This window comes from Delphinapterus leucas, chromosome 3 (assembly GCF_059928025.1).
Source record: "Delphinapterus leucas isolate spDelLeu-1000000601 "Yukka" chromosome 3, BTC_Dleu_Yukka2, whole genome shotgun sequence".
Lineage (NCBI taxonomy): Eukaryota > Metazoa > Chordata > Mammalia > Artiodactyla > Monodontidae > Delphinapterus > Delphinapterus leucas.
In genome coordinates, this window is record NC_143131.1 from 40,073,483 (window position 1) to 40,099,034 (window position 25,552).

General features: G+C 35.4%; 1 protein-coding gene across 5 annotated transcripts in view; it reads left to right on the forward strand.

Moving 5' to 3' along the window:
- Positions 1 to 25,552, forward strand: part of PARP8 (poly(ADP-ribose) polymerase family member 8) — a 185,183-nt gene that overhangs the window by 126,661 nt on the left and 32,970 nt on the right. For 3 of the 5 annotated variants that reach the window (XM_089908841.1, XM_022597819.3, XM_022597829.3), the window contains exons 12-16: positions 3,754 to 3,879; positions 4,395 to 4,959; positions 6,572 to 6,622; positions 6,728 to 6,823; positions 18,812 to 18,904. In XM_089908841.1, coding sequence (XP_089764967.1) covers positions 3,754 to 3,879; positions 4,395 to 4,959; positions 6,572 to 6,622; positions 6,728 to 6,823; positions 18,812 to 18,904 — 931 coding nt within the window. Of the gene's footprint in view, positions 1 to 3,753; positions 3,880 to 4,394; positions 4,960 to 6,571; positions 6,623 to 6,727; positions 6,824 to 18,811; positions 18,905 to 25,334; positions 25,461 to 25,552 lie in introns of all 5 variants that reach the window. The other 2 variants (XM_022597803.3, XM_022597809.3) reach the window with 1 other exon arrangement.

Consider the following 25,552-nt stretch of genomic DNA (forward strand, 5'->3'; position numbering starts at 1 on the left):
CAACAATTATAAAAGCACAGAAGTCTAGGAATAGATAGCTTCCTACCCTTAATGACATTGAGCTCAGAAAAAGAAATTATGTGTGAAATCCCAACCCTGAGAAATTAAGGAAAGCTATACTCTGTATTCACTATTGAATCACCTTGTAGAATATGTAACATTTTATTAATAGTTCCACCCAAATGTTTAACATTTTTAAAAAGCTATTTACTTTTATGGACAGATTTTAATTATACGAAAAGTTTGTTATATGAACTAGAACTTTATTTAATGACCCTTGATAAATTTTAGACTAATTTAGTTTCTTTCCTTAATTATAAATAACTGGGTTTGTCTGTGATCTTCTAGTCTAAAATTATATATAATAAAATTTCAGAATCTGATCTCATCCTCACAATGTCATAAGAGGAAATTGAAATATAAAAAGGTTATTTTCCAGAAACATACAGCAAGTTAGGAAGGCAGATTTAGAATCTAGGCCCTTTGTTTTTGCTCAGGAAATAAGAAACACTCATTAAACTTTTTCTGTGATTCTTTATCTTGTGTGTTTCTGGCAGTAAGAGTCTAAACAACAGCAACAGCAAATGCTTATGCAGTGCTGCTTACATGTCAGGCACTTAGAATAGTGACATATATTAGCTCCCTTGATCTTCACAACAACCCTATCAAGCAGGTACTGTTACTCTCCACGTTTCCTAGATGATGAAGCCCAGGCCCCGGGAGCTTAAGCAACTTGGTTAAGCTCACACACTGAGAAAGTGGTACAGCCAGAATTTGACTCCATATCAATACTTTTGATCCATCCACTAATCTGCCTCTCATATAATCCTAGATACTCCTTTGTCTTAATAAGGCTTGGAATATATTTTCATCATTGAATGGATATTGGGGAAATGTGAGGTCATTAAAAGAGCCTGAAAGAGAAAATACTGACCCCAAACAGATGTAATAAAGTGATCAGCCTTGAATAGGGTATCTGTCAATCAAAGGCGAAGCATATCACAGACTATGGAAATAATCTTAAACTGTGTGTGACTTTATGTTGAATTGATGTTGATCAAACTTAAGTTGCTTTTTCTGTTTTTGTTTTTGTTTTTTTTGCGATATGCGGGCCTCTCACTGTTGTGGCCTCTCACGTTGCGGAGCACAGGCTCCGGACGCTCAGGCTTAGCGGCCATGGCTCATGGGCCCAGCCGCTCCGTGGCATGTGGGATCTTCCCGGAACGGGGCACGAACCCGTGTCCCCTGCATCGGCAGGCAGACTCTCAACCACTGTGCCACCAGGGAAGCCCCTTAAGTTGTTTTTAAAGGGAAAAAAATACATTGCAAATCTCCAACATTGCCTGAAGTACATACAAACATAAAGTATGTTGTAAATTCTTCATATGTTGAGTTCACATTTATAACACAAAATTCAATTTATAACTGATGTGCAAATCAAAATAAAACATTCAAATTTCAAATTAATATACTAATTTAATTTGATGGGTGGTGTCATTTTGCTGAAGCTATTTCACCACCACAGTTTGAACACAGTACTGACTACTATAGTGCCCATTTCAGCATGTAGAAGATCATCATGTTACCCACGTGTATTCCCTTTCTCTTCTGAACTACCCTGGAAGTTTTGTTCACATAGCTGGCTGTGACCTCATCCGGTCTTCAGTTGATGTGAATGTATAATTTACCTTGAAGTCTTTTTCCCTTCTTTTATCATCAGCCAATGGCAATTATAGTAGTTCTTCTTAGTGACAGCACAAACTCAAACACCAGTGTGAGCACTGAAATCTCTCGGTGGCTCTGTATTATAAGGGGGTGGTCGTTATACCAAATGTGCTCATATGTATATTTCAGATCACAGTTGAAATGAAACACTATATTGAATTTCTTATAGGAGGTAGTTAACTCCTCCCTTTCGAATCCAAGAACATGTAGGGATTTGGGTGTGCAAGTTTAAGAATTACTAGTTTTAGATGTTGAAGTCACACTTTAGAATGCTAATGTAATATGAAAGTGGGAACAATTTTAGCTCTTTTACTTGTTATTTTTTGTTCCAGTTAGCCTATCAAGAATCAGAGAAGCACTTGCTTGGTTTCTTAGGGAATGGTACACAGGAATGGCAATTTTTCATAGGAGGAAAAGAATCTGAATCTGCTTGGTACAAAGGGTGGTGTCACTGGAGATTTCAGGTTAAGTACAAGGGAAAATGATGACCTTAATATTACTGTTACACTTAAATCTTGATGAAATCTTGGGAGAAAAAAACCTTCAAAAATTAAGTGGAAAATAAGAACTTTCCCTCGTCCTGAGCTCTAGGGAGAATTTACTGCAAATTTGGAATCATGCATCACTGACTGCAGCTTTACCCCCTTCTTCCTCACTACCTCTGCAGCTAAAAAGACCGCAAATAATTGCACGTTTCCTCTGAATTCATCTAAGCTAGCTCACTAAAGTTTGGGGTAGTTAGTCTGAGTGATGTAGTTTCTGGCGATCTGAGTTAATGTGGTGAGACCTGAAGGAACTCAAGAAAATAATAATTGGCCTAGTGCTAAGAGTCACAGCTGCCCCTTTTGAGTAACATACGTTAACATAGGTCTCTCCGTGTTGGATAACATAGGTGTTACAGCTCTGCTTACAATCCAGGTGAACTTGGACAGATTTCATTTCCTCACCTTACTTGTGAAATGTGTGGAAGGAGAAAAAAAATCTGTATATAAAGTTCCTCTTTCACACCCTGCTGTATTGTAAATAGTAGATATTGGTACCATCTTCCTGGTCCAAAAGCAATCTGTGTTAGAAACAACTGAAAAGAGCAGGAAAGCAGGACCTGCTGAATTGACTTGGGAAAGAAAATCAAAATGTTTAATTTACTGCGCACAATGTTTAATTGTAAAATTTTGCCTCCACTTAATCATCAGCCTTAAGGGACTCTCCTCCATTGTCACTGGAGGGATGGGATCCAGAGAAGCTGTCACAGCCTGAGACCCTTCTCAGAAAACAAGGCTGTGTCTTTCTTAAATCCACCTCTGACGTTCTAGAATTCTTTATCACAAAACAGTGATGCCATGGTCTTGACTTAGAAAATATTGAGATCAGAAGTTACCAAATTCCTGCCTTAGGATAGGAACTAAAAATTCTTAGAGGCTCACCATCTTTTAAAACACTAGCACATTTTAAAGTGAATGGCAGCTGTGCTGAACGTAAAGCTTGCTGACCTCCTAATTCTCCATAGAGTCAATTTTGCATGGTTTATTTTTGTTTACGATTTTGTACTTTCATTTTGTTTTCCTTCTCATGAAGAAAAATACATAAGCAAATCAAGGAGAAGGAAAAGAACTTTATCTTAATAAATCATAATTACTAACAAAACATTTTTTAAAACCTGTGTTGCTGGCACCAACAAAATAATTCAGACTTTTCTTTTGCCACCTCAGCTAAAGGTGTTGATCCTAAAGGCCGTCCTTATAAATCTCTTTATATCCTTATTCTTTTATCAACTTCTTAATCGTTTGTATTTTTAATTATGTCACAGTAATTAATTAATTATTAATCGTAACACAGTAAAATCATAGAAATTTTCTATAGGATGCTTTCCTACACAAGAAGACATCTTGTATGGTTCAAAATTAAACTCTGCCTAATTACCATGCATTTATTTTCCTTTGATAAATGCATTCTCTACATAATCCATACAGAAATCTGATATTAAATTACCTTGGAACTGTGATAACAAACTTACCTTTGGTTTGACAGAATCATGCAGACATTTGTTACACAGCAGTGGAAACAGAGCAAAGAAAAATCTAGTTGCCTGCACAACAAGAAGCTGTCAGAGAAGAAAGTGAAGTCTCCCCTGCATCTATTTTCTACCTTGCGCAGGTGGGTAACAGACGTCTTTCCATCGTCTTACTAAACGCTGCACCTGTGATATTCCATGCTTATTTAATTCAAAGCATTCTTGCTACAGTCTTGGCATCTGTTTATTTTCTTTATGACTTTAAAAGAACAGACCAAGTTACATCCATTCCATCAAAAAACACGGATACTCATTTCTATGTTTTGAGTTTGTGTTTCCTTTACATGGGTTAAATTTACTAAAATTACATTGTTTGGTTTCTAATCACATAGAGTTTTCCCTACCAAAATTAGTCCTTTATAGGGCTCTGGGATAGGTAGGAGGGAAAAACAAACTGGACAAACCTTTTTTGCTTTCCAGGAAACATAGAATTCAGTCCCTGTGATCTTTCCATACATATTTGGTTTCAATTTTGGCTGGATAAGCTGGATTAAAAAGACATGGTATTTGTAACAGAGTTGAGTTGATTGAGCCCGACAAGTGTTCTCCATGGTCTGTTGCACTCACGATTTGCCCTGTTAATTGTTGCATTTTGAAGGTCGCCAAGTTATCCTCCCCCTGGTTGTGGAAAAAGCAAATCCAAACTGAAATCGGAGCAAGACGGGATCTCCAAGACGCATAAGCTGCTGCGGAGGACTTGTTCCAGCACAGTCAAGACGGAGGACGTGTGCACCCCGAAGCCACACAGGACCTTCGGTCGCTCGCTGTCCAGCGACCCCCGGGCTGAGCAGGCGGTGACGACCATTAAGTCACACAAGCTCTTGAACCGTCCCTGCCCTGCAGCCGTCAAGCAGGAGGACTGCCTCGCTCTCAAGTCGCACAAACTCTTGACTCGCTCTTGTTCTGGAGACCCGCGCTGTGAGCACAACGCCAGCCTGAAGCCTCACAAACTGCTAAGCAGGTCTTATTCCAGTAACCTCAGAATGGAAGAATTATATGGACTCAAGAATCACAAGTTGCTCAGCAAGTCTTACTCCAGTGCCCCCAAGTCATCCAAAACGGAGCTTTTCAAGGAACCCAGCGCAGAGGGCCGGAGGCTCTCTCTTACCTCAGGGCTCATTGGTATCTTAACACCATCATCATCTTCATCTTCCCAGCCTGCTGTGCGTACATATTTTCATCTTGAGTTCTTAAATGTCAGCTAAGGGGCAGTAGAGGGTTTTGTTTGTTTGTTTTGTAAGATCTGGGAAAGGAAAGAAGCACAGTTTTGTTTTTTAAAATTTACAGTTTTTTTCTTTTGGATGTTATTTTGCATACCAGACATTTGCAACTCGTACTGGAATGTTCGTTTTGATTCTGAAAAAATAAATGTGGCTGTCAATTTGAGGTCTAGTCCAGAGTCCTATCACGGGAATGACTGCTACTAAAAATGGAAGGAAGTCCATTGGACTCACAAAGCCTGTCCTTTTAAGCAAGCGTAGCATTTTTAATGTTTTATTAAGTAGGTTTATCTAATCTCTGGTTTTCTCACAAAAGTAGTGGAGCGCAGAGTTTGTCTAATAATTTTTTTTATAATAAAAATTGTTGATGTTTTGTTTTATTTATTTATTTCTAATAATTAAGAGTGGTGTCCTTCCTACTGTATATAAGAGGACAACTTTGCCCATGAACTTGTGGAGAGAAGTAACAGTTACAGCTGTATCCCTGAGCCTCACTTAAAGCTGCTCTCAGTGTCTACTTTATGAAACTGAAGTCACTTTGTCCTGAAGCTGTTTTGCATGGGGAGATGGGCCTGGGAGGTGACTGTATTAAAGCTTAAATACTTTGGGTGGTATTTATTGGGAGTCAGTCTTACACAAAGTTTACCTCTAGAGTAATCAGCATTATAGCCAGTTTCAGATAAAGAAACAGACCTATCTTATGTATATTAATTACATAAAATAATTGACCAAAAGCTTTGTTTGCTTTTAGTAAACTTGTGTTTGTGTGTGTTAGGGAGGAACGTATTTAACTCTTTAACTATTAATACAGATATACCAAGCAATAGATGAAACTGAAAAAAAATAAGAGGATACATTTTCAGAAAGTTGTGGTGCTCTTGTATAGATTTATTTCTAAAATAACATTTTAAATTATACCATGAAATTTTATTTGTGTTAAGAAAATGTATATGAGTATGTTGGTAATTTTAGGTGGATATCCCCAAAGCCCATTTCTTCTCAAAACTAAGTATTAAAGACATATAGAAAAGTAATTATGTCAGAGTTACATAGTAGAAAGTTTCCCATGGTTACTTTCACCTAAGAAAGACGATTTCGGATATTCTGTAAAAGAAAATGTCTTAATGTCCTCCTGTATGGTTAAGCCTAATACAGTAGTTTAGTACTGTACCCCTTACAGCAGCTGTCTAGTACGTCCTTGGAGAAATAATTCTATCTGATTGTAAAATGAGATTGAAATAATCTAAATGAGGAAGTGGGAGCAATCAGTGATGAGTAACAGACGCAACGAGTTTTTGTGATCATTTAAAGATGCCACTCATTTTTATTAGAAGATCAGAAATTAAGAATGCTGCTCATTTAGTTTAAACAAAGATTGCAATGGAGGAAAGGGCATTATAATAAATTCTAAAATCTCGATGTCATAATCCGTGATTTAATTCACATTACAGGTGATCTTAGATCACATCTGTATTCACTGTTGCAAAAGTAAAAGGCTATAATTTATATATTTTCCTAATTAAAAAATTATTTTCTTCTGCTTTGCTTTTTATAGCCAAATGGTGCCAAATGTATTCCAATACGAGACCGTGGCTTCCTAGTGCAGGTATGAGCCAAGCCTCCATCCGTTGTAGAAATAGTTTAGCCTTTAGTGGGTTTTCAAATCCTTCATGAACTTGACTTCATTCTTTCTCTTTATTGTCTTATTCAGACAATTGAGTTTGCTGAACAGCGGATCCCTGTGTTGAATGAATACTGTGTGGTTTGTGATGAGCCACATGTGTTTCAAAATGGCCCCATGCTTAGGGTAAGTTCTCATTGGTGGAATGGCAGTTTAGAATATAAAGGAAGAGGGTTAAGATATAAAAATAAATAAGTAAATAACTGCATTTACAGTAAATACTCTCTATTGAGCCAATTACGTAATACACAAAGTCATAATTTTGACAAATGAGTCACTATTTCTGAAGGAGTCTGTGAAAGATCAAGCTGTTTCATATTAGCAAAATGTTTCTTATTTCTCACATGTGCTTATTTATCACTTCAGTGTTTATTCATCTATCTCTATATCCATCCATATCGATATGTATATGTATGTAAACTTGTAAACACTGTTTTTTCAAAACAGCACAATTTAAAGATAGTTAATATAGAGAGTAGACGGTAGTCATTGTTCCAGTTAGAAGAGGTATGTAGTAGAATCTGGAGAATTAAAGATTTCAAAAAAATGCCAACTCACTAACACATTTGTGGCATTATTAAGCGAGTATGGAAATAAGAATCAAAGTATAAGTGGTATTTTGGGGGAGAATTATCCAATTCAAAAGGTTTTTTTGCAATTTTTTTACTGAGTTAAAATTTCTATCAATATACAGTTCACTATTTGAATGTGTACAATTCAGTGGTTTTTATTGCATTCACAATGTTGTGCAACTGTTACTACTAATTCCAGAACATTTCTATTACCCCCAAAAAGAAACCCTATGAAAGTTAGTAATCACTGCCAATTTTCCCCTCACCTCATCCCCTGACAACCACTAATATATTTTCTGTCTCTATGAATTTGCCTGTTTTAGACATTTCATATAGAAGGACATTAAATATAAGTTATACATTATGTGGCCATTTGTTTTTGGCTTCTTTCACTTAGTAAAATGTTTTCAAGTTTCATCTGTGTAGCATGTCTCAGAACTTTATTCCTTTTTATGGTGTAATAAGACTACATTATATGGATATGTGACTTTTGTTCATCCATTCTTCAGTTAATGGAATTGCTGGGACATATGTTAATGCTACTTAACTGTTTCAGGAGCTACCAAACTATTTTTGACAGTGGCTGTACCACTATATTCCTACCAGTAGTGTATGATGGTTCCAGTTTGTCCACACCTTCACCAGCACTTGTTATTTGCCTCTTTTTTTCCCCAATTATAGCCATCCTAGCATTCATGAAGTGGTATCTCATTGTGATTTTGATTTGCCCTTCCCTAATGACTAATGATTTGAGCATCTCTTCATGTGCTTATTGGCTATTTGTATATCTTCTTTGGAGAAATGTCTGTTTAAATCCTTTGCCCATTTTTTATTTGGGTTATTTGTCTTTAGTGAGTTGTAAGAGTTCTTTATATATTCTGAATACTAGATCATTGTTAGAGATATGATTTGCAAATATTTTCTCCGATTTTCTTTTTCTTGATAGTGTCCTGTGACACACAAGTTTTTAATTTTAATGGAATCCAAATTTCAGTTGAACTGTTGCCTAATCCAAGGTCACAAAGATTTGCACCTATATTTCCTTCAAAGAGTTTATAGTTTATATCTTACATTTAAGACATTGATCCTTTTTGAGTTAATTTTTGCTTATGGTGTGAGGTTGTTGTCCAGATTCATTCTCTTGCATGTAGATATATCTAGTTGTCTAAGCACCATTTGTTGAAAAGACTCTTCTTCCCCAATTAAATGATCTTGTCTCTCTTGTTGAAAATGATTTGACCATAGATGTTTTGAGTTACTGGTCAACTCTTAATTTTACTCCACTGATTCATATGTCAGTCCTTATACCTGTACAATACTGTCTTGACTAACTGTAGCTTTGTAGTGAGTTTGAAATGAAGAAGTGTGAGTCCTCCAACTTTTTTTTTTATAATATTGCTTTCACTGTTTGGATCCCTTGCATTTCCATATGAATTCTAGGGTCAGCTCATCTGCCAAAAAGGCAGATAGAATTTTGATAGGGTTTGCTTTGGGTCTGTAGGTCAATTTGGGAAGTATTGCCATCTTAATATTAATCCTTCCAATCCACGAACGCAGGGTATCCTTCCATTTATCTAGATCTTTAAAAATTTCTCTTTACACTGTTTTTTAGTTTCAGTGTTCAAGTCTTGCACATCCTTGGATAAATTTATCTTTAAGTAGTTTATTCTTTTTGATGCTGTTGCCACTTCTAATCAACATTGTACTGGAGGTTCTAGACAGGCAATTAAGAAGAGAAGAATAATAGAATGTATCCATATTGGACAGGAAAAACTAAAGCAATCTGTTTGCAGATGACTTGAGCACTGTGTGCCAGGCACACTGTGTAGACATTTTGCATACTGCTTCCTTATTTGATTTTCACAAAACTCTGTGGTTTAGGTATTTTTGTGCCCATGGTGCAAATAAGGGGGTTAAGATTCAAAGAGGTTAGGCGATTTATTTAGCATCACCCAGCTATATGAGTGGAAGCTGAACTTTGAACCTGATTTTGTCTGACTTCAAAAATGCATCACAAACATTTATTGAAGGCTTTATGAGTATAATGCACCATACTAGATTCTGTTGCACTTTTTAAGAGAGATTTGTCCTGTCCTTAGGAATATATGTTTGAAAAGATGAATTGCGAAGCCTAGAAATAGGTACTTTTATTAGAAATTTTTTGTATTTCAGGATTTATACTTTAAAAAACATATATAATATCCATTTATGACCATAATGACTCAGGCTTTATGATATATTTGTTTCATTTTATTTGTTTATGGGAAACATATAAAAGAGTTTTTTCTTGCCACCCATATGCTATTTTTTTTTCCATATGCTATTTTTTGACAGTCAGTTATTCCTCTCAAAGAGATATATTGTTACTCTGAAACCCAACTTAACTAAATCAGAATTTATTAAACATTTGTGCAAGATTGTTATTTTTAGTCAATACACGGAAATGTATAGTTACGATGAGAGGAGAGAGGATCCTTTAACCATGTCAGTTTATCCCAGTAAGGAGGCCTATTTTTACTTGGTCGTTGTGCATCTGTGGATCTTGATTTATTTCTTGATCCATGGCAATGACATTTTCCTTGCCGTAGATAATAGTAATGTTATTAATGGCATAAGCTTTTTGAATGCTTTTTATGTAATCATGTTTTTGAAGTGCCTTATGTGGATTATCTTATTTAATCCTCAAAATAACCCTATTAGGCAGGTATTAATACTGTCCCTGCTCTATAGATGAGGAAAACCGTAATTTTTTTAATGTCACACTACTTGTAAGTAATAGGGACAGGATTCAAACCCTGGCAGAATGGCACCAAGGCCACAGTTCTTAATCATGACGCTACTCTTGACTCATGTGCTTGAATTAACTACTTTTATGTCCTGGAAATTTACCACACATATTGTTGGGAGTTTGCTCTTTACGGTTTAATTGCTGTCAGTTCATTCCTATAATAGGTGATAGAAATATCATAGTTGATGTTAGTATTCTCTTTGCCTTGCTTCAAGTTCTGTTTTACTTTATCTTTCTGCAACAATGAAGTTTGCTGTCTCTTTCTAGAAATGGAAATGCTTTTGTAAACAAGAGAGAAAACGTTTTCTAAATAAATATAGCTAGTTATCAGGTGGTTTTATGTTGCTTCAATTCAGACTGATATCTAAGGAAATCAGAAAACTTACTTTGGTTTCTTAAATAGTAAGATAAGTGACATATGAAATCAGATCAGGAAATGAAAATAAAGAAACATCTCATAGTCAAAGGAAGAAAAGTAAACAAAACTACCTCCTTCACCTAAATCAGGTATATATTCATTTTTTCTCCCTCTCTCTTATATTTACATCGCAATATGTTTTACTATAATTTCAATAATGTACATAGTGTATAATTTCAATAAGGTATAACAATTATTACAAATATAATATTCAGCCCATATAACACATTAAAAACTGCAGTAAATCCTCGAGCTATAAAGAGGATAAGTCATAGCCCCATGGGATGATTAAATAGGTTAGATAAAACTCGATTTCCATAGATTTCTCTGCCTAATGTTTATTACGTTTGTTTGATCTTTCTCTGTCAAAATTCAAATTGTTTCTTATATTTTGTCTCTTTTCTTCAAGCCTGATTGTTTTTTAAATGACCTAAGTCCCCTTTTACCCCTATTTCCCAAAAGTCCTAAAATTTTACTCACTCCTTTCCTATTCTGCCACTTTACTCAGAGGTCTAGGTAAGCATGTCACACTTTCGCAACATGAAGAACTACTTATTTAGAAATACCACAATGCTCTGATTTTCTCTTTTGTTTATAAAGGTATAAATATCACTCTCAGGTGTGAGTCCTGACATGTAGTACTGTGGATCTGCATAAAATTCACATTATCAGGAGGGTTGTTCAGAGTCCCAGAATTTCAGTTCGGCAGTACAGTCTGCATTGTGATCAGAAAACCAAACCACTGGTTCTCTACGTTTTGGAATCAGCTAGAGTGTTCATGCGCTAGACTGTCTTGGAGATGCTTTAAAATGTTGATTTTGGTCTTCAAGTGTGTTTGCAAAACAAGAAAACAAGGATTTACTGCCAAAATCACCACTGCTTTTATCAGCCTATAAATTCCTAGTGCCCTTGTCTTTCTGTTAGTGTCACATTAAACACCCAATTCTTGGATCAATGCAGGTGTTTGTCTTCTTCTTTGAACCCTGTACGTGAGCTGCTGAATCCTGTTGGAAAAAACCACTCATGTGGTTGTGTGGCTTAGTATCCCTACAAAGTTGGAACTTTGTCAGTGATACTGGAGGCTCATTCTCTGTGTCCCTGGTTAACAGACTTTCCTGTTTCTCACATCAATATGTGATGTGGGAATTATGATTTCCTTTTCTTCTCCTGCTGTGTGAAAATGTCCCACATTACTTGCTCTGGATTATCAGGCCTGAGATTCTACTGTCACCTCTTGAGAATAATGCTCTTTCCTACTAAAGCAAGGTCAGAGAAACCTGCGAGTCTAATAATTTTGTGGTCCAGTCTTGGCTGTGGACCATAGACAAGTGTTTGTAACTAAGGTTCTTATTTTCAGAGTGAAAATGAACAATACCCAGCTATAATTTGGTCATAGTATAAGGCACTCCCATGACCATTTTTTTGGAAACTGAGTGTGTGGGTCAACCTGGGTATGTCCCATTTTACCTTGAGGAAAACAGGTAGGTCTTCTTGTATTTTTAGGTCTGATGTTAAAGAATGGATGAAAAAGCATAGCCTATTTTCTCCCTGCTCCCCCTCAACGCGTTTTGTAGAAGTTAACATTTCAAGTTCTGAAATAATGGCTAAACTAAACAATTATGCCAAAAAACTTTCAGTTCAAAAATATAATTATTTTTACATCCAAATTGAGCAGAAATTGGTTTTAATGTTCAAACAACTTTAGTTTTATCAGACAATAGGGATCACCATGTATATTGGGGACTAACCAGGCCTGATCCTATTTTATTGTGGATCTGTCTTGATCTCTGTGGGATTCCTGTCTTTCTTAATGGACAGTAAATCTTTCCCTACCCCAAATGTGTCTGTCTTCCGAACCATGAAAAGCATCCAAAGTACTGGCTATAAAACTGGAAACACAGAGAATTAAAGGCATATACGTTTTGTGTTTCCAGTAGATATTCTTAATTATTCTCATATGTTTTCAACACTTGTTTTTAAATTATGAAATTGTATTTACATCGTTCATTTCTTTTTTAGCAAGAAATAGTGTAGCAGCAAATTAAGAATTTTGATAAACTGTGGGTATGAAAATAAAAATACCACTTCATGATATGCTTCAATGAAAATTCTTATTAAACACTAATTTTTGTATATACATTGGGTTAAAACAAGTAGAAGAGACAGCTTATCCAGGTTACCTAATACTGTTAATATTTAAACGGCTCTGTATACCTCAAGGAGATTTTATAAACCATATCTCACTTGGTTCTCTTTCTCACTTAGTCCTTTTATCAACCTGGTGAACTAGATCTGATTTTATCCCTGTTTTATAGCTAGGAGAACTGAACTGTGCACATATGCTCCAACTGGAACAGTATCCACTTTTATCTGTTTTATATATTGGGCTTACATGAAATATTTTGTTTGAAAAAAAAGACCATGGCAAAAAAAGGTTTGAAAACCACTCACCTACACTGTGCTATATATAAATACATAGCTAGATTCTCTTGAGTTGTGTCATTTCTATTTTCAGTAGGAAGTAATTTAAATTCATTGAAAACACAAAGTTTCTAAAGTGCAGTTAGGTTCTAAAATATTCTTTAGGGCTTAAAGCCATTTTCTTGAAACATGTTTTTACTGCTCACATTTAAATTGCTTTGATTCAAATAAAATTAAAAATGTATTCATCTTAGCTTAAAAATTTCTAAAATGAATCTTAACTTAGGGACATATAAAGTTCCCCATGTTTTTAAATGGTGCATAATGAATATTATATTGCAGATATATTATGTATGTTATGTGTAATGTCAGGAGGGAATTGCCATGGTTTTGCAGTTTACATTATAGGGACTAATTTTTTGAAGGCAATATAATAGTAAAACATTAAGAATAGATAATATTTTATAAATTGAAATGAATAGATTTATTGTAAACTCGAATTAGTAAATAATGTACATTTTGGGTGATATTTAGGCATACATACTTTGTATTAAAGTATGTTTAATAAAACACACAATTTCACTTAATCTAGCGATAGCTATTCAGTGACTACATTTTACTTTGAATTGATGCTGGAGTTTTCTGTGCAAATGATATAGCAGAATTTGTTGGGAGCACGGTATTGGCTGGAAGTTGGCTCAAGGTGGGAGAATGCTAATTACAGTATAACTGCATATTTTATTAAGGAAAAATGAATCAGTTTCTTTCCTTGAATAGGATGTGCTTTCTGTGAGACATCTAATCTTGATTACTTACAATTTGAGAACTTTCTTATAGTACGCCATCTTGTGTTGACATTTTGAACTCCTCTCAAATAAAATGTGGATAAACATGGGAGAGGGTCAGTGATCTACAAAAACTAGTTGGCAAATTGTTATATCAAAATTAAACTCATTTATAACTTGAATACTCTATAGAATGTTCAAGTAAAAAATGATTGATATAACATTGTTACTTTAAAAATTCACTGGCATTTACTTAGTATGGTGTTAAATAGTATATAAATTATTCACAATATTGCTACCTCTATAGTTGCTATTTTAAAAAGAAAGGAAGAAACATAGGCAGAACACTCTATGACATAAATCACAGCAAGATCCTTTTTGACACACCTCCTAGAGAAATGGAAATAAAAACAAAAGTAAACAAATGGTACCTAATGAAAAGGAAAACAAACAAGATGAAAAGACAACCCTCAGAATGGGAGAAAATATTTGTAAATGAAGAAACTGACAAAGAATTAATCTGCAAAATTTACAAGCAGCTCATGCAGCTCAATATCAAAAAAACAAACAACCCAATCCAGAAATGGGCAGAAGACCTAAATAGACATTTCTCCAAAGAAGGTAAACAGATTGCCAACAAACACATGAAAGGATGCTCAACATCACTAATCATTAGAGAAATGCAAATCAAAACTGCAGTGAGGTATCACCTCATACCAGTCAGAATGGCCATCATCAAAAAAATCTACAGGGCTTCCTTGGTGGTGCAGTGGTTGAGAGTCCGCCTGCCAATGCAGGGGACACGGGTTCGTGACCCGGTCCAGGAAGATCCCACATGCCATGGAGCGGCTGGGCCCGTGAGCCATGGCTGCTGAGCCTGTGCGTCCGGAGGCTGTGCTCCGCAGCGGGAGAGGCCACAGCAGTGGGAGGCCTGCGTACTGCAAAAAAAAAAAAAAAAATCTACAAACTATATGCTGGAGAGGGTGTGGAGAAGAGGGAACCCTCTTGCACTGTTGGTGGGAATGTAAATTGATACAGCCACTATGGAGAACAGTATGGAGGTTCCTTAAAAACCTAAAAATAGAACTACCATAAGACCCAGCAGTCCCATTACTGGGCATATACCCTGAGAAAACCATAATTCAAAAAGAGTCATGTACCACAATGTTCATTGCAGCTCTCTTTACAATAGCCAGGACATGGAAGCAACCTAAGTGTCCATTGACAGACGAATGAATGAAGAAGACGTGGCACATATATAAATGGAATATTACTCAGCCATTAAAAGAAACGAAATTGAATTATTTGTAGTGAGGTGGATGGACCTAGAGTCTGTCATACAAAGTGAAGTAAGTCAGAAAGAGAAAAACAAATACTGTATGCTGACACATATATATGGAATCTAAGAAAAAAAAAAGGTTCTAAAGAACCTAGGGGCAGGACAGGAATAAAGACACAGACATAGAGAATGGACTTGAGGACACAGGGAGGGGGAAGGGTAAGCTGGGACGAAGTGAGAGAGTGGCATGGACATATATACACTACCAAATGTAAAATAGATAGCTAGTGGGAAGCAGCTGCATAGCACAGGGAGATCAGCTCCGTGCTTTGTGTCCACCTAGAGGGGTGGGATAGGGAGGGTGGGAGGGAGATGCAAGAGGGAGGAGATATGGGCATATATGTATATGTATAGCTGATTCACTTTGTTATAAAGCAGAAACTAACACACCATTGTAAAGCAGTTATACTCCAATAAAGATGTTAAAAGAAAAGAGCCGTTATAAGAGGAAATTCCAAATGCTAATGAACATGTCTAAAAAGGTTATTCCACGAATAATCAAAGAAATTCATAATATAGCACTTTCCTTACCAAATAAAAAAAGGAAGATAAAATTATTTTTATAAGAATATAATGTGTAGTTCTACTTCAGATTTTTCAGTATGATAGCAAACTTTCTTTTCTCCCCACCAAAAGCAAGTTTTCTATCGTACCTGATTTCCTTCTTCAAACAGTTGCAGTAACAGGATATTCCTAGAAATCAGCCTTACAAATTTGAGTATGGGAAGAAAGTCCACTTTTCAGTGAAAAAAAATGCGGGAAAGAAAAGGAGTGTCTATAAAGTAATTAATCCATAGCTTTACATTAAGAACGTAGGTTTATTTTTTAAAATAATGGGTCAGCTGGTAAGTCCATGTAATGTGGAGATTTAGAGGTTTGAGTATAAACAGATGTGGGAGGGAGATGAAATGGTAATTCAGGAGAAAACATTGAACTGTTATTGCTCATCTGTTAGCCAAGATAAAGACCAGGAGGTCTGGGTGAAATCGGTAAAAAATCACTTGAGACAAAGTCAGGGTGGCACATGAATACCTAGGATTGGCTACAAAATGTGGTGATAGAATATTCAAATTTCAAAAAATTATCTTCGAAAAAAATTATCTTCCAATCTAGTTTAGCAGAATATTTTATTTCATTTTCATTGCTTAAGGCAACAATTTGGTACCAAAATGGTAGTTTCTAGTTATATTCCCTGAATATGTGTGTGAACACACATACATACATACATATATTTTAGGATGATCACAAAGTAAGTATAATTAATTATCCAGGGTTCAAATAAAAAAATAAAAACCAATCATTACTCATATATACTAAATGAGCCTTATCCTGATGTTCAGCTTTGGGATTGATGGATTTTAGTCATAAAAAAGTTATTTGGCAGTAGTATTATCAAAAACGAAGTACCTTCTGTGTCTCTGTTTACTTCCTCAGTGAACTTTGGGTGTCTGGTAGAGTACACGTATTAATTCCTATGGCCCTTTATGATTTCCAAGGTTTATGTTCCCCGGGTTCTTGTTTGTGTATAGTTTCACTATTCTCAGACACCAATACAGTGTTTGACACTATAGTAAATATGCAATAAAATGGTTGATGTTATTATTTCAGACCATACCATGCTCCCCTAAAGTAAACAAAAGAAACAACCCAATGTCAGCGGGGGAAGTTGAGGAGGAAACATACATGCACATACACATGAAAAAATAGATTAAGAATAGGTTAAATGGTAAAGTAAAAGAAAAAGTAGTAGAAATTGAACAGTCTGCTCTAAGTATATCCAAATATATGCAGCAGTATATATCGCTTGAAGCTGGATGAAGAAATTTTTCCAATTAGTTTCCTACCATAGGTAGTTTTTCCTGATGTTTCTGAAATAGAATCAAACTGTTCTTTTAAGGCTGACAAAGGAAATATATCAATTTATTTGTTTCGAAAATTCTCTTTGGGGAATGTCAATCAGAAATCTTTGTGTGATTGGTCATGCTTTTTGTCTGCAAAGCTACCATGTGGGCCTATTCTGAACATAAAGGATGCTCAGAATGGGGCCGTCCTTCCCCACTAGTTAAGCAGTAGATGAAACTATCCTCTGAAATGAGTGAACATAGGAGCAATGGCACTAACAAATGCGTCTGTCTGCTGTGCGGGGCACCACAGGCTGCATCGTGTTAGGCCTCATCAGCTACCTAATGCAATGTAACTTGGGAGATAAGATAAATCAGACAGATGACACTGTATCAGATGTGAAAGATGAGAGCTCTTCCAAAGCAATTGCAGAGTGTATATTTCAGTGCTCTGACTCCAGGAGGTTATTGAAGTCAAAAGTCTTTCCAACAAAACCAATCTTTCAAGAGCTGGGTAGCAAGTAAGCAGAGTCATGCTATTTCTTCCAGAGAAAATTACCTAGGAAGAAATGGAATTCTCCCTTTTGTATTTGTTTTACACAGCTTTGTGGTTTAATTAGTATATCACCAGCTTAGGTATCTGCTTTTTTTTTCGTGCATCTCATGTGCAAATGTGTATTAAGCAGGCGAGGTGGATTTTCCAATTAAAGGATATTTTCATCTATTGCTAAATCATTCCAAGTGCAAGTGCCTAAAACTAACTAAAATGAATTTTTAAATCATATTTGTGACTCTGTATCAATAAATGATTATTTACTAATTGTTACCTAAATTTAGAAATTTAATTCTTTAAAGTGATATTTCTTCCCTTTTTCCCCGTCCAGTTTTATTGAGATATAAGTGACGTACAGCACTGTATAAGTTTAAGGTGTACAGCACAGTGATTTGTCTTACATGCATCATGAAATGATTACTACAATAAGTTAGTGAATATGCATCATCTCATATTAATGGAAAATAAAATAACAAGAGAAAAGTATTTTTTCCTTGTGATGAGAACTCTTACGATTTACTCTCTTAACTTTCACATACACCAGTGTTAATTATATTAATTATGTTGTACATTATATTCCTACCGTAGTTATTTATCTTATAATTGGAAGTTTGTACCTTTTGACCACCTTCCTCCAATTCCCCTTCCCCCCACCCCTCCACCTCTGGTAACGGCAAATCTGATTTCTTTTACTACGAATTTGTTTGTTTCTGAAGTATAATTGACCTACATACAACACTTCGTTAGTTCCTTGTGCACAACATAGTGATTTGAAATTTCTATACGTTACAAAATGATCACCATGGTAAGTCTAGTTACCATCTGTCACCATACAAAGTTACTGCGTTATTACTGACTACCTTCCCCACACTCTACATTTCATCCCTGTGACTCATTTATTTGGTAACTGGAAGTTTGTACCTCCTAATCTCTCTCACCTATTTCTCTCATCCTACCACCTACCTCCCTTCTGGCAACCACCTGTTTGTTCTCTGTATCTATGACTCTGTTTATATTTTGTTATGTTTGTTCATTTGTTTCTTTTTTTAGATGCATGCAAGTGAAATCATACAGCATTTGTCTTTCTCTGTTTGATTTATTTCAGTTAGCCTAATGCCCTCGAGGTCCATCCATGTTCTCGCAAATGGCAATATTTCGTTCTTTTTTATGGCTGAGTAATATTCCATTGTATTTATACATATACCACATCTTTATCCATTCATCTGTCAGTGGGCACTTAGGTAGCTTCCACATCTAGGCTATTGTAAATAATATTTCTTTCTTCTTAATATTCTAAAACTTTGCATTTTCTATTTATTGTAAAGAATGTCATACATTTAATTTAGGAATTGGAGGATGGGGAAAAAATGTTGAACTGATTCCCTTTTCTTTTGTAGCCTACTGTGTGTGAACGAGAGCTGTGTGTATTTGCTTTTCAAACCCTGGGAGTAATGAATGAAGCTGCTGATGAAATAGCAACTGGAGCTCAGGTAGTAACATGTGATACTAACTATTCTATATTTTTATTTGAAAAATTTATTCTGATCCACTAGCTAACTTTACCTTTCTCTGGGATGAATTTTTGATAGTTTCTTGATAGATTAAGAAAGCAAACCAGCATTTGATATTTCTAGATAGAAACTAAATTTTGCCAGCTTTATCTAATGTGTGTTTTTGTCCTTTTGCAATTGGCAAGAGGAGAAGTTAAACCAACTTTAATTGTTTGAAAAATAATTACGTTTCTTTCTTATATGGTGAAATTGAGATACTGAAACCCTTGCACTTGCATTATGTAATGTTTATTTGTAAAGTTATAGTGCCATAAAATGGAAGCCAATTTATTTTTAAAACTTAGGTGAAAAGATAATGGACAGAACATGTAATAAAAAGAGAGCATTCAATTTTACAATAGCAATGTTTATGACATAGGAAGGAAAATATAAAAACAAAGAAACAACTTGAAAGTAGAGAAGCATCCCATGTTTCTGGAAAGGAAAAAAATCCGTTGTAAAGATGCCAAAATTTATTACTTCATGCAATGTCATTAAAATTTCAACTAGTTTTTGTTCATTTATGGAACCTGACTGAAATACTAATAAATAGATGAGAAAAAAATTACAGAAAGCAAAAAATAATGAGTGTTAATTAAGTGAGGCTAGACCAACCAAATACAAAACCATATTATGTAATCCTATGATATTTTGAAAAAATATAGTACTGGCAAAGAGTAGAAAGTCAGATTATCCCCAAAATAGGTCAAGTTATAAATACATTTAATACATATTAAAGGAGGTATCACATTATATTGTAAAATAAAAATGGTTTAGTGAAGGTGGGAACAAATGACCTACAACATGGGGGGGAAAACAGGTTATCTCTTTATGCTGTGTGCAAAAACAAATTCCAAATGGCTTAAAGAATTTTTTGTTTAAAATAGTTTTGTTTAAAAGTATTATACCCACACTAGAGGAGGGTTGAATTAAGCATGCACAGCCTAGGTAGGGCCTCAGGTTCATGTATTTATGCAGATACAAAAAATCATGAAGAAAAATATCAACAGATCTGAGTCCATACATACTTCACATTTTTTACTTGAAAAAATAGTGAACACTAAGAGCTAACACACTTATGAAAAAATGTGTTTTGCTACAAACTTAATTACATAGAAGCTCATAAAACTTGAGACAAAAAACATGAAGATCATCACAAATTAATAGAGGAAATGAATTCACAAATATGGACCTATAGTTAGTAAAGAAACATGAGCAAATACCTAGTCTCACTAAAAATCAAAGGAAGCTAAATGTAAAAGAATTGTATAAAATTCACAAAGATGGGTGGAAAGAATGATCACACAACAGACATCTGGTCATTCTTATAGTAAGTATCAAATGCCTGCTATGTAACAGGCAGTACACTAGACTAAGGTACAACAGTTAACACAGACAGCCCACGCCTCATGGATTTAGACTCCCTTAACCTCGTTATTTCACTGATTACCTAGACTGAGATGCATCCACTTGATGAAATTTTAAGGACCATATTTGTGATGTAATGAGTTATAAATGAAAGTAATGCAAACAGAACATTGATCATATACAATGTGAAAAATGATTCCATGATTAAAATAAATTTCAAAAATGCAGCTTAATATTGCCCCTATACCCAATGTGCACAAATTTGCATACTAAAAGCTCTGAGAATCCCTAAAACTGAAGAAAATGACTAGCCTATACTTAGAGGGTTTCTCAAATGTATCTATCCATGGTGAGTCTTTATCTCTTTTTAAAAATGGTAACATTTTTCTCATCCCTTGAAACTAATATTGCTCGAAAAAAGGTACTTTAATATATGCTATTTATAGCTATGTAAAAATAAACTTTACACAGGTGTGTGTATGAGTGTACATATGCACATACATGTATATTTACATGGATATATGTGTGTGTATATATATGTATAATTTTTCAAGTAATATAGTTAATATTTATGCATTTTACTGGAAGTAAAGTATCCCGCATACAATTTGAAAAGGGAAGGAAGTAAAGCCTAGAAATGAGGAATAATTGTTTAGAAGGAAAACTAACATATTAACAGTAGGCTAGGTTGAAAGAATAATAGGTGCTTTTTCCCCTCTTACTATAGATACATCTCTAAAAATAATGGTTCTTAAAGTGAAATTACTTTTGGATTATATAATGATAGTAACAAGGCACAAATACTCGGTCAGATCAATTCAGTGATTCAACTCTAAAGATCAGTATCCAAAAATCTCAGAGAATTTAGTGATTCTACTCCAAAGTCAATGCGGAATATTCTTTTCACCGCTTTAAAGGAGATATCCCAATATTCTGGTTATAATCCTAGAGATTACATGGAAATGGATTCCTTTTCTAAATAAAAACTATATCTCTGTAGCCTTGTTGCATCAGTTGACTCCTGTATTTTTAATGGTCTCTGAGGAGCTCTGGAGGTTGCAAGAACATTCTTTAGAGGGATCTGCAGGAGGCTGGGCTGCCATGAGAGTGTCTCAAGCAGCTGGGATTCCAGGCCTCCGAGTACTGCTTTAACCAGAACAGCAGCTCCATTTTATTCTTTTATGTTTGGGGTCTCTCATATACAATTTTCTTTTAAAAAAAGAAAAGATAAAAGGAATTACTCTTGAAATGTTTGAAGGCCATTAGTCTACAATTTTAAATTCACTTCTTTTCCAGATTACATTGTACTTCATTTTACTCTGTGGAAAAATTAACATATGTAAATAGAGTACAAATCCAAACAGTGTAACATAAACCTTTCGTTGTTCAAAGATTCTGAATGCTAACTCCTATAACAGATAAACCATAAAATTAAAGTGATTTAAGATGGTAGGCTTTTATTTCTAACTCACACAGCTGTTCGGTTAGAATGTTTGTTGGGCAACTGTGTGATCACTGAGGGAACCGGATTCCGTCCACCACATGAGTCTGCTGTCTTCAATACTGGCATACAGTAGAGGGGAAGGGAGAAAAGGGGAGAAAGAGCGCCTCTTTCTTCATCAGCTCAGCCCCTTTCCACTTTCTGTCCATTGGTTAAAACTAGTCTTATGGCCTGACTTAAACAAGACGGGTAGAAATGTCGCATGCAGTACAGTTGCTTCCAGGCAGTAGTAGCCATATACCTTGAAAGCAAGGAGTATGTAACTTCGGTGGACAGCAAGGAATTTTGCCAGGGTAGTTACACTGTTTCTTTTCAGTTAGGTTAAGACATATATTAACAAAAATATTCTGTTAATTAACTTCTTTACCCCTACATCCATTATTTTCATTATAATTTACTTAAGTCCACTGGTGAAATGATTGGCAAAACAATGCATTTGCTTTTTTTGGTAGTTTTGATTGTTTTGAAGCTTTGGGCACAAGGTTTTTAATTAAAGTATTTGATTGAAAGGGGAACATTGTTCAGGTTATTTTGTATCCATTTGTGCCTTTCTTGTTGTAGTGAAAAACACATAATGTAAAATTGACTATATTCATCATTTTTAAGTGCACAGTTCAGTAGTGTTGAGTATATTCACATTGTTGTGAAACAGACTTCCATAACTTTTTCATTTGCAGAACTGAAACTCTATACCTGTTGAAAACTCCCATTTTCTCCCTACCCCCATCCCTGGCAACCACCATTCTACTTTCTGTTTCTGTGAATTCGATTACTTTAGATCCTTTTCAAGTGTAGGCATATAGTATTTGACTTTTTGTGACCCGCTTATATCACTTAGCATAATATGTCCTCATGGTTCATCCATTTTGTAACAGGTGACAGGCTTTTCCTTCTTTAGGGTGAATAGTATTTCATTATATGTGTATACCCCATTTTGTTTATCCATTCACCCATCAATGGATATTTTGGTTGCTTTCACCTCTTGGCTGTTGTGGATAATGCTGCTGTGAACATGGGTGTGCAAACATCTCTTCAAGATCCTTCTTTCAATTCTTTTGGACATATACCCAGAAGTGGGATTGTCACTTACAGCAGGATCATATGGAATTTCTACTTTTAGGTTTTTAGAGGAAACTCCATACTGTTTTCCATAGCGGTTACACCATTTTACAATCCCATCAACAGTGCACAAGGGCACAAATTTCTCCAGCTGCTCACCAACACTTTTTATTTTCTGTTTTTTTGATAGTAGCCATCCTAATGGTTGTGAGGTGATATCTCACTGTGGTTTTTATTTGCATTTCTCTGATGACTAGTGATGTTGAGTATCTTTTCATATGCTTTTTGGCCATTTGTATGTACGGCTTCTTAAAAGAAATGTCTGTTCAGTTCTTTTGCCCATTTTAAAATTAAGTTTATATGATTTTTTATTGTTGAGTTATAGGAGTTCTTTATGTATTCTGGATATTAACCTCTTATCAGATAAATTATTTGCAAATATTTTCTCCCATTCCATGTTGTTTTTTCACTCTTGATTTTGTCCTTTGAGGCATAAAAGTCTGATAGAGTCCTATTGTCAATTTTTGTTTTTGTTGCCCATGGCTTTGGTGTTATATCTAAAAAATCACTGCCAGATCCAATGTCATAAAGCTTCCCCCTGTTTTCTTGTAGGAATTTTACAGTTTAAGGTTTTATGTTTACATTTTTATTCTATTTTGATTTAATTTTTGTGTGTGGTGTAAGATAAGGGTCCAGCTTCATTCTGCTGCATGCGTATATCCAGTTTTCCCACCCTCATTTGTAGAAAAGACTGTCTTTTCCCCATTGAGTGGTCTTGGCACCCTTGTCAAAGATCATTTGATCATACATACGTGAAGGGTATGTATTTTTACAAAGCTTCAAATGCATACTATGACATATAATTTTTTAAGGTATTTATAAGATTGTACCAATTCCTGGCCCCAAATTTTCAGAAAAGGCTCTTTTATGTTACTGATGATTCTTTCTCAGGATTCTTGCTTGGGTTTTACTATATTAGGAGACCAGATAATGCTGAAAACAATTTGTATCTGGGTTACGGTGCATCTTTCTGGGGTAGAAGGAGTATGAGTATGGGAGAGGAAAACAAAAAGGAGGATTTTAATTTGTCTTTATTGTTATTATCTGTTGCTTGGAATCCAATTTATTGCAGACACACACACACACACACATAAATGGAATAGTGTGGTAGAAACATATTAGCTGTTTCAGTTCTACTGTTTTCTGAGTAAGTCCTGTGGGTATCTATGTCTGTGTACTTTGGAATGTGTTACTTATAGATCCTATACCCGATGGCTTGAGTGTTGCTAATTATTTTAGGTCACTGGAAATTCTGGATGCTGTGATTGGGTGGATGTGTTTTGTGAGTATACACACAACATAGTGAGCCCTACTGTCATTAGGTCACAATACCCCCGCATTAACCATAAGAATCAAAAATTGTCCTACTCTTACTGTGCATTTTTTAAATGCCTGTTTCAAAACTTTCTGGAAATATCTTTCCCTATAAAGATTAAGTTAGCTGCTTCCTTATGAAGTCTCTTGTCTTTACCCTATAGGTACGTCCGTTCTGATGAGCTCTCTCAGTTTAGACAGTATCGGCTTTCTTGATCCAGTTGCTACAGCGTGTTGTTTTGGGGAACTAGGGAGGGGAGCCACGCTCTTGACTGCTGTGTCGCCTTGCCTCTTAGTGAATTGTGCGAAGGAGTCATAGATGCGCATAGGAATAAAGCCATCTTATTTAACAAATCAGAGGACATTAATAGCCTTTGTCAGAGGAGAGTAGGAAGAAGTAAGATGGTGTCAGGAGATTTACTGTCCTTGGGGCATGTCAGATTCATTTTCTGCAGTTTCCTTCCCCCGGAATGGTTTCTCCCCAGTTAGTCACGTCTCCGTCTCCCACTTCGCTCAGGTCTCTGTTGAAACGTCACCACATTTCCTGCCCATGCTAAAATAGTCCCCCCTACGGCCTAAGTCTCTAATGCCAGCTTTATTTTTATAGCATTTAACACTGCCAGACACTATATGTCTTTAAGCATATATTTAACTGATTTTTCAGCACATCTTCTCCATTGAAAGGAAAATTTCACGAGACCTTTTCAAGGACCTGTCTTGTTCATTGTCCTTCCACAGAACCTACAACAATGTTAGCACGTAGTATGTGTTAATGACAAAGACATGTTAAAGACAGATATGAAGACGTGAGTAGTTGGAAGCAGCACATATTAGTCACTTTAATATGTGTTACTTTAAATAACACATATTAAAGTAACTTTAAATATTAGTTACTTTAAATTAATAGTCAGGTTTGGTCAAATTTGATCTAAAGTCACAAATTACAGATTTCAGAGATTGCTAGCCATCCTGAATCTTTCCTAATTACCTACCATGAGAGGGAGAAACAGTGGCAAAGCATTTGATAAAACCTGAAGGGTAGTAACTATCTTATGTATGTATTTCAAGGTGGTAGATCTACTAGTATCCATGTGTAGGTCCGCATTGGAATCTCCTAGAAAAGTTGTCATTTTCGAGCCATATCCTTCTGTGGTAGATCCTAACAATCCTCAGATGCTGGCCTTCAACCCAAGGGTAAGTAGTCATCCTAGCACATCAGTCACAAGTTTCCTTTAACAATAACTGAGATTTTAGTCTCATTAGCTTTCTTCTTTCTTAGCTAAATT